Source organism: Hevea brasiliensis, chromosome 9 (assembly GCF_030052815.1).
Source record: "Hevea brasiliensis isolate MT/VB/25A 57/8 chromosome 9, ASM3005281v1, whole genome shotgun sequence".
In the NCBI taxonomy this organism is placed as follows: Eukaryota; Viridiplantae; Streptophyta; class Magnoliopsida; order Malpighiales; family Euphorbiaceae; genus Hevea; species Hevea brasiliensis.
Window position 1 is genome coordinate 75,460,651 of NC_079501.1, and position 10,477 is coordinate 75,471,127.

At 32.1% G+C, this 10,477-nt stretch overlaps 1 protein-coding gene across 1 annotated transcript in view; it reads right to left on the bottom strand.

The window, feature by feature from the left end:
* The window catches only part of LOC110668462 (DNA topoisomerase 3-beta), a 69,291-nt gene extending 59,016 nt beyond the window's left edge, over positions 1-10,275 (bottom strand). The window contains exons 1-4 of the mRNA XM_021829699.2: positions 10,054-10,275; positions 9,880-9,936; positions 859-962; positions 125-218 (exon numbers count right to left, since the gene is read on the bottom strand). Of these exons, the coding sequence (XP_021685391.2) occupies positions 125-218; positions 859-962; positions 9,880-9,936; positions 10,054-10,077 (279 nt within the window). The 5' untranslated portion in view covers positions 10,078-10,275. The remainder of the gene's footprint in view (positions 1-124; positions 219-858; positions 963-9,879; positions 9,937-10,053) is intronic.
* Between the last annotated feature and the right edge of the window lie 202 nt (positions 10,276-10,477).

Genomic DNA, 10,477 nt, shown 5'->3' on the forward strand with positions numbered 1-10,477 from the left:
GGATAACTCATAGTTCTTCTGATGACACTTTATTTCATATCAAACTTCACAAAATTATACAACAAAGTATACACATTAGTATAAAGAAAGTACAACTAGATGGTAAACAAGAAGCCAGCAATACCTTAGGGTTTGTTTCAGTCTTAATAATGTCAGCTTGAAAAAGATCCATAGGATCAGTGACTGTCCAATTTTGATATTTTGGTGGAAAATCTACACTGTTCTTGCATAAAAAGGAGAAAATCAAAAAAAAAGGGGGTAACCCAATAATAAAAATATGAATAAAATATTAAGGTAAGGCAAGCAAAGCACTAATCAAAGATTGAAATAAACTGCATTTAAAATTTAACACAAGCAAAATACATCTAAGCAACACTCTGTTTTTGTCATTTAGTAAAAGTGCATGTTATTAACACTAAGATTCATCCTTTGTATTCCAGAAAGAGTAAAAGAAAATCATATATTAGTTCACACAAACCCATTGATCATAAAATAAGAAGGTAAATAATTGATTTGTTTTTGCAAACTGAAAAACACTTTTTTATAACAGATTCTGAACCGTAAACCGATAGGGTGCAGAAAAATGTAGGTACAACTATTGTACAAATCTGAAGAAGAGCTTTCCAAATTTAATTCATTAAAGAGATAAAGAAAATGAAAGTGCATTAATTATTTGAGGGTTTTTTTTTTTTTTTTTAGTTCATGAAGTTTAATTTCGAGCAATTAACTCTATGGTGTATGAATGAAGATTACTTTTGCAATTAATCGCATCTTGCAGTAGCAATAACGATAATAAAGAGAAAGCTAAAGAGAAAACCTTCTTTTCTTTTCTAATTTAACAAGAAGGAGAAAAAGGACCTGAAAATATGCCCAATTACTGATGTCACTTTATAATGTGCATGAAATCCAAGAAACATTCCATCAAATTCATGGACCTCGGTACTACCCTTCTTGGTGGACATCTGTACCATGCAACATAATTTTTAGTCACTTAGTCACCAATACAATCAAACTTCATCTCTAGAATGACAAGGCAATTAAACACAATAGACCAAAAGGAAGCTGGTAAATGCATAAGGGTGAGTACCCAAAAACAAAGGGATTATTAAATTATTATAACAATAACAATGCCAACCAACCAACAACAGCAACAAACTCTTAATCTCAAACAGTAACAATGCCAAACTTTCACCTAATTGCTATGCAATTGCTTAAACTTCCATTTATTTTTCTGCAATCAAGTAGTTGAATGAACTAATATGTTCTAAGTGAATTTGGCTAGAGTTTCAAGATGGAATATTGAATATTAAAGCCTACCTTTTATAGATAAAATGTTGAGTTTGGAGGGAAAAAGAAAAAAAATTATAACATTATTAGCCAAGGGCCAACATAATTTCTTTAATAAGAACGCTATCATTGCCACCTTTAAACTCTAAAAAGTTCACCATAGTAAGAATAAATGTCAAATTATTGTAAAAATAATGAAACCTAATGAACCTGATTTCCAACTTATTGTTGTATACATAAGAAAATAAGTACTTGAAGGCCATATCAACATTCCAGCGAGAGAATCCAGCTTAATGCACTAGATTAATATGATTAAGCACCTGATTGCACGAAATTTAAGTTCAATAACTCATGTAAAAATTAAGTGAAAGTTCAAGCATTGTTGGTGTTGCTTCCCCTCAATAAACAAATAACACAGCCAAGAACAAAGAAAAAAGAATAAATATTCATTTGCCATGAAGTAGACATGTACAAATCGATGCAAATTCTGAACATGTAAAGAAAGGTCAGATTCAAAAACTTTGAAATAGGAAGAGTCATTCTATTTGTAGGACAAAAAAAAATGTTCAAGTTGACCAATCATAGTTGGATTTACTAGATTGAGAAGTTAAGTTTATTAATTAAGTAAATGCAGTCCTCCATAAGGAATCTCAATAATTTGTCGATTAAATTAATCTTTGTTTTTAAATTGAATCATTAAATGGGATCTTCAATTATAAGTCAATGTTAGTTTCAAGGAACATATTTCTTAGTCAATGCTATTAAAGGTGACAAAAGGCGTCAGGCAAGGCGAGACGAGCCCCTGACAACTCGTTCAGCTGAAGCGATGCAATTGAGAAGAGGCGAGCGCCTGATTCCTGAGAGACAAGAGGCACTAGGGCGTTGTGGCGTCAACTCTTCAAAATAATGAAAATTTTCTTTTTTTTTATTTTTTAAAAAAAAAAAAAAAAACCTACACTAGCTCCACCTAACGCCACCAATAGAAAGCACATCGCAAGGCAAAACAAAGCAGAGCAGACCAAGGAAACATTGCACAACTAGGTATTTTCTTCCTTGCTCTCTCTCTCATATTCACATTCTTTCCTCTCTCTCTCTCCTCTACTCTCTTCTCCTTTCAGTCCTACACTGTGCAACCTGGTTAGACCCACGATTAGTGGTTTTTTTTCTCTTCTCTATTTTTTTTTCTTTTGTCTCCCCTTATTCTCTTCGGGCTGCACAACCTACTAGACTTCTAGCACTTTATTTTTTTTTCTTTTTAATTTTTTTTCTTCTCTTGTCTCATTCTTCTCTTATTCTCTATGTTGCGCAACCTACTAGACTCCTAGCACTTATTTTTTTTTCTTTTTAATTTTTTTTTTATTTGTTAAATATTTAGTATGATATGCTTTTGTTATTAAATAGGTATTGTTGTGATATGCTTTTTTATTAAATGGTTATTGTCATTTGTGATATGTTTTTAGGATAAATTTTGACAACTGTCCCTGAACTTATCTAGTTTTAACATTACAGTCCCTCAACTTAAAAATGTAACATAAAACCCCATTAACTTTCAAATTTTGCACAGTAAAATCCCTCTAACCTCCAATTACCAGTTTTTCAGTTAGACGCTGGCCTGGACAGTTCCAGCATGGAGCTTAGTCAGTATTTCTCTTTTCTCTCTCAAGTCATGTGTAAATTGAATCATTTTTCTCTCTATAGACAGAATAATTTTTCATGCGTAAAGAGAATAATTTTATACTTTGCATAAGAGATAAGAGAGAAACGTTGACTAAGCGTCATGCAGGAGCTATTCACATCAGTTTCTAACTGAAAAATCAATAATTGAAAGTCAGAGGGATTTTACTGTGCAAAATTTGAAATTTTAGGGGGTTTTATGTTACATTTTAAAATTAAAGAACTGTAGTGTTACAACTATATAAGTTCAGGGACAGTTGTTGAAATTTATCTTATGTTTTTATGAAATGGGTATTGATGCACTTGCTATGACATGTAAATTGTAATTGTGTAAATTATTAGAAAAATATGTTGTTTAATAATTTAACCTCTTATTTGCTTGAATTGAGAGTTTAAGACAGTAGTGATAGTTGTTTTAATTAATTTCTAATTTTCTTCTATATGTTGCATTGTTGTTGGTATTGTAAATGCTTTCTAAATATAATTTAGCAAATTTTAGATTATGGCGCCTCACTTCAAAAAGGCCTCACCTCACCTCTCGCCCTTGCAGAAAGGCCATAGAGTACCCTGTCGCCTTTCACCTTGATAACACTATTCTTAGTCCAATTCTTGAAAGTTCCAAGAGTCTCACCATAGAATTTTACATATGCTTTCAATAGAACAAAAAGATTAAAGAAGCACAATTGGAAATACTCCACTAAGAATTCTAGGATTCAATTATGGAATTTTATGTTTAATTCCCTGAGCTACATCAATTGTGAGCCCTTGCATACTCATTTCCATCATAAAATATCTGACATTAACATTAAATTTTATGTTTCATTCAGTGTTATTAAATGCGAAGAAAGGCGCTGGGCAAGGCACCAAGCGAGGAGAGGTGACCCCCTAGCGCCTCGCCCAGCTAAGGTGAGTCGGCATTCCAAAGGCGAGTGTCCGAGGCTCCAAGGCAAGAGGCGTGAGATGTCAAAGGCGATACCTCTGAGAAATAACAATAACTTTTCATTTTTTTTCTTTAATTTTATGTTTTAAAACAACAAATAGTTAAAAGCCTTAACTTGTTCTTTCTCTCACGACGCCAGGGGCAACATCAGAGAAAACTTGAGACCACAATGAGGTATTTCTTGATTTCTTCTTTTCCTCTTCTTCTTCTTTCCTTTCTCTCTCTTCTCCTCTTCTTCTATTCTTCTCTTCTCTTCTCCTTCTTCTCTTCTTCTATTTCTCGTAGTCACACCACAGCAACTCAACAACACTTTTTTTCTTTTGAACTTTTTCTTTTCTTCCCTCCTCCTCCTCCACTCTTTTTCTCTTCTTCTCTTGTTCTCTCATCATGACATCTTTTATAGCAACACTTTGTAATTTTTTTAAAAATTTTTGTTTCATTTTAATTTTGTTATTAGATTTATTTATTGGTCAGATGTGTATTGTGATGTGCATTTTGTTAAATGGATATTGTGATTTTGATATGCTTTTCATTAAATGGGTATAGTGATATGATTTGCTTGAGGAAAAATTGATGTGTATTAGCAAATAGTTTTTCCATTTTCAAATGGGCATTATGGCATGTTCATACTATCTCTATTTTTATTTCTTTTGCTGCAAAGATCATAAAAATTTAAGATATGAAATGTTGAATTTAAACAAAATGGTGATATACAACTTCCTTTTAGGCATACCAAATGTCATAAAAGTCTTATGCAATATGCTTTTTTACTTATTAAACTAGTTAAAAGTATGACATTTTTATGTTAAAAGTATATATGTATATATTTAATTTAGGCAATTTAGGCAATTTAGGCTATGGAGCCTCACTTCAAAAAGGCTGAAAGCCTCGCCTCTTGCCTTAGGCCATAGGTACCCAATACAGCATAGAAAGCTTAGAATTTTATTTAGAAATTTTAATTATTATAGAATTAGGAAATTTGAAAAGTTTTTATTGTTTAGAAATTTTATTATTATTAAGTCTATTATTTTCTAATTTATCTTATTTCGTATTCCTAAATAGAGTTAAATTAGGATTTATATTCTTAATTTGATTAGGGTTGTAAGCTCTATAAATAGAGCTAATTTTCTACTATTCAGTAACTTTAGAATATGATTATTATTGATATTAAATAAAATTATTGAGAATTAGTTCTCTTTTTCAAGGATTGGTCCTTGATTTCTCTTCTTCTTGATTCTTTCCCTTTGTTCTACTTCAATTTGGTATCGGAGCCTTAAATCGAGCAACGTTCCATTGCTTTCCGCAAAATTATCAGACCTCCCATTCAATTCTTCCCATTCCTTAGATCCCCACTCATGTTTTTGTCCTTCGAAATTTTTTCTTGCTACCTACAATTCAAAAAAAAAAAAAAGTAAAAAACCAGAAGAACCCAACAACTTGTCATCAGCCAATCTATTTCTTCGCGCCGTCGTAACTTCAGTCCGATCCACCTAAAGCCTTAACCCGACGGATTGGGTATTTGGATCAGCTTCCACACCCAACAAGCTCACCCTTGTTTTAAGCAGAAACAACTCTTAAAAGCTGAATTTTCAATTTTTTTTTTCATTCAAGGAAGGCATTTTTTCTTACTTCAAATGCCATGAAAACTTATATTGAGAGGCTAGAAGAGGAGATTAATTATTACAAAAATGTTCTCAAAGAAATTAATTATGACATTGAATTTCATAAGCGTCAATTACTATCTCTATGTCATTGGATAGATAATTATAGTTATAGACGTGATCATAAAAGATGTTCTTTCTTACATGGTGAATATCGAGAAGTTAAACAGATTTTACATGTTCTTTCTTACATGGTGAAACATGACCTAGAAGCATTACACATTTCTGAGGATTTAACCCAAAATCATTTAGAGTGGAGAAAGCGAATCCATATAGCTGACCCCAAATTTTTGGGATAAAGGCTTAGTTGAGTTGAGTTTCTTACATGGTGAATATCGAGAAGTTAAACAGATTTTACTAGATAAAGAAAGGGAATATGAAGATTTACAACAATTCTTACAAGTTAAGGAAAGAGAGCTTGAAGAATGCAAAAAAGAACTTGTGATTTTATGTGTGAAAAAATTAAAAGCACAGCTTGATAAGTTATCAAAAGTAGAAGTACAGGCTGATGAGTTATCAAAAATAGAGCTTAAAAAGTTATCAGTAGCTGTGCAAGAACTTAAAAAAGATATTCAAATTGTAAATTAGGGGAAAAAAAACTAACGTTGAAGATGAACAAGAAGAAAAATTTGAATAGCAACTTGAAGATGAGAACGAGGAACAAAAAGAGCAACCTAGGGAAACAAAGGTTGAAGAGTATGAGATTGAAGAATCCAACGATTCAAGTCTTGAGCATTCAAATGTTGAAGAGCCTTTTCCAGAGTAAGAAATTAATAAAACTGCACAATCAAAGCTTGAGGAAGTTATATTGGGGAATAAAGAAGATTCTATGGAGACAATGAAAATTGAAGATCCTATTGAGTTAAAGGGCATTTCAACTATTGTTCTAATTGATTTTATCGGCCCAGATGTTTCTAAGAATACAAAAGCAAGCACAAACTTCTTCAAGTCGTTCTTATTGCTACCGTCCAAGAAGATTATAGTGTGTGTTCTCCTTACTTGGTTCTTGATCCTTCAACACTTTAGAACTTAAAGTCGAGTTTTCTCCAACCACGGGAGAATAATGCAGAATAGAAAACTTAAAATTTTATTTAGGAAATTTAATTATTATAGAATTAGAAAATTTGAAGAGTTTTTATTGTTTAGAAATTTTATTATTATTAATCTATTATATTCTAATTTATCTTATTTAGTATTCCCGATTAGAGTTGAATTAGGATTTCTATTTCTAATTTGATAGGGTTGCAAGCTCTAAATAGAGCTAATTTTCTATTATTCAGTAGCTTTGGATTATAATTATTATTGAGATTAAATACAATTATTGGAATTAGTTCTTTTTTTCAAGGATTAGTCCTTGATTTCTCTTGATTCTTTTCCTTTGTTCTACATCAGTACCTTATCGCCTTAGTGTCACCTCTCGCCTTAATAACACTGGCTTAATTCCTTGAGCTACATCAATCAGGTGAGCAAGATTCCCTTCAGATAGAAGGTCTACTTTAGGGTATCGCATTCTAATTGCGGGGAATCTAATATCTTGAAAAAGTAAAAGCCAAGATATGGCGACCAGATCAAGTGTAGAAGCATAGTATCAAGCTATGGCTTTGGCCTACATGCAAGCTTCTATGGTTAAAGCAACTTCTTCAAGTAGTAAAAATGTCTAAGTGCATGAAACTTATTTGTGACAATCAAACTGCACTAAATATCGCTTCTAGGATGAATTGCTACTAATTTTGTTAGTTCAAATGACCAGTTAGCAAACATTCTTACTAAATCTCTTTGAGGGACTAAGATTGGGTATATTTGTAACAAGACAATATGTACGCTCCATTTTAAGGGAGAATGTTAGAAATAGGAATGTATACAAGGCAATAAAATTACAAAACTAAATCCCTATAATTAAGGGATTCCTCGATTAGGGTAATTTTGTATATTTTCTTTTCTAGGGTCACTAAAATTGTGTATATATACAACCTAGAGCTTGAGCGAGTAATCAAGATCCACAAACTCTCTTCTTCCTCTTTCATTTTTCACAAAGCTATATAAAAGATACACAGTTGTGTTGATTTTGCCATTTGTTAATCAGTTTCACTTGATTTTGATGATTTCAAGTTAATTTGGCTGATAATGGACTTATGGCTTCTCTATATGTTTGTTGCTTTGCATTGCATATCTCCTCTATAACAAAATTTTGTCATCTTCTCTCCTTTGCAACTAAATTCTTTGTAGATGCATGAAGAAAATGATGTGAGATAATGTTAGCAATGCAAGGGACGATGAGGTAGAACGATGTGACATAATAAATGGTGGGTCAAAATGAAAAAAAAAAAAAAAAAGGAATGATAAAAAGTGCATTCTGATAATGTCTATTAAAACTAAATACCAAACATCATAAACAGTATTTAGTTATCACAAAATTAAAAAGGGAAAAATAAGCAGCTTAACCTAACGTGTCCTAAATAGATTCTTCTACAACCATAGGAATTTACAAAAAGGGATTATCCCAAGAGATTAGAGGACCTTACAAAAGTTTAAATATAAAAAGAAGAAGTGAATAGGGAGTTATTGATGTCCAAAGATGATTCAAATTTCAAAATGTTGCCAGCCCTGCAAATTGCAATAGACTATATAATGACAAATCACACCAAGATAAAGATCAATTCTCTTAAATGTCTCCTCAATGTGTCCTAAATAGATCTTCTGCAACGTTAGCAATTATCAAAAAGAGATCATCACAAGAGATTGAGGACCTTACAAAGGTTTAAATATAAAAAAGAAGAACTAAATATAAAAAAGAAGAACGAACATATAGTCATTGATGTCTAAAGGCGATTCAAATTTCAAAATAATGCCAGCCCTGCAATAGACTATATAATGATAAATCACACCTAGATAAAGATCAATTCTCTAAAATACCTCCTAAATCTAAAATTGTAAATTAGGATGAATCTTTACTAGAACTAGAGAAATTATAACACTTCTAGATGGAAAAATCACATGGTTATTAAAGGCGTAAAAGGGTGTGCTATTGAATGAGGTGAGGCTCAAAAAAATAAAATTTAATAAAAAAAACTAAAATTAAAATCAAATAATCATAGATATAACTATATTTAACCAAACATTTCAAAATAACCAGTATATGAAGCATTAATAAGCATAGAGAAATACACAGAATGAATATGGATTTCACCACTGAATATTTTTTTTCTCTTTAAAATAACACTATAAGAACTTGTTAGAAAATAAAATAAACCCAAATTTTGGATATTAAAAATAAACTCTAGATTTTGGATATCCACAAACAAACCCAAACAGAAATATTATTGTTATTACAAAAAAGAGGGGAGTGAGCAATTTTTGATAACCTAGAAACAGAGGATCTAAATATCATGTTAATGTTTCATTTTTTTTTTTTTTTTAAAGAAACAAGGCAAATAATCAAAAAAATAGGTGACTTAAATAGCATGTTAGCATCTTTAAAAAAAAAAAATAAGAAAGAAGCAATCTCAGAAAAATAATGAAGTAAAGGACCCAGATAGCATTGTTAGTAGTGTTACAAACAAAAGAGTACAATTTTAAATAAACTAGAAACAGATGAGTCCAACAGCAATAAAGATGAGAGAGATAATGAGAATATTGAAAACAATATATGGAGAGAGGGAGATTAAAGGAGCACGAGTGTTGAAAATGGAAATAGGATGGTCTACGATCTTGGTGTGGTGGTTTGATGAGATTCCAGTGACATTTTTATCATCAAAAACCCTAATTCTGATGACTTCCTAGTGTGTCAACACCAAATTCTAGTAGATCAACAAATTCTGAGTCAAGTGAGCCGAGTGGCAGTGTCTTTCACTAATGTAAGTGATAGTCCCGTTAGGGTTGGAGCCTTGTGAGCCTTGAGCCATTGGCGCCCCTCTAATTACAATTTGAAATAAATAAAAAAAACCAATGAAAGAATTAAAATTGGCTATTTTCATGTAATTAACAATTTTAAGAAATCAGGACATCATTGGGGGTAACTATACGAAATCAGTACTGAACACAAACTAGTCAAGGAAGCAACTCCCTTTTCAAAATATGCATGCAATGCTAGTTTCTTGATGAGAGTATATAGTTCCTTTATTAAGAACCAAAGTTAAAAACGAAAATTGAAAAGAAAGCAGGCAAGGAGTTTAAGGTTCTATCCATTAGTTTCTTTGGTAAACAGTAATACCAATTCTACTGCATTATAGTTTTCGTAACAATGAAGTCTTTACATTAGACTCAAATTAAAACCAATATTTCGAATTTGAATGGGTAACACAGAAAAACATTCATTACCCGACCACCGGAGAGTATAGAAGCAATTGAAAGAGCAATGCTGGGCTTTTCTGCAACCTGCAAAATCAGAATGAAAATTTTTGAAAAAGCATAGAAAATTTTAGCATAGAAAAGTTTAGCATAAAAGTAAAATTATGCATAAGCATAAAATTAGCATAAGCATATGCCTTTTACCATGAGAACTGAGGGAGAAGCCATGTTGATCAATTTTAAACGGTATTGACTGAAAAGAGGCCGTACTGCCGGTCTATATGTCCGATATAGTAACGTCTGTAAGTGAAGGGGAGAGAAGCGCAGGTCGCCGACGGCCGCCACACTCGATGGTGAACGAAAGCTTTATTGAAGAAAGGAGAAAGAGGCATATGTGTTCTTGACTACACCATAATCACAACGCTAATCCAATTCGGGTCGGATTATTTACTCTATTGGTTTAATCATTGGGTTTAAAGTTGCTTGCTGCTTGCATTTCACGTGGGCTGGGCTGGGCTGGGCTGGGTTGCACTGCTCTGCGTTCCAACTGCTAGGCCACCCTATTTTTAGCAGAATAGGGTTGTAATCATAGAGCAACAAGCCCCTTAAAAAAAGAACAATAAAATTA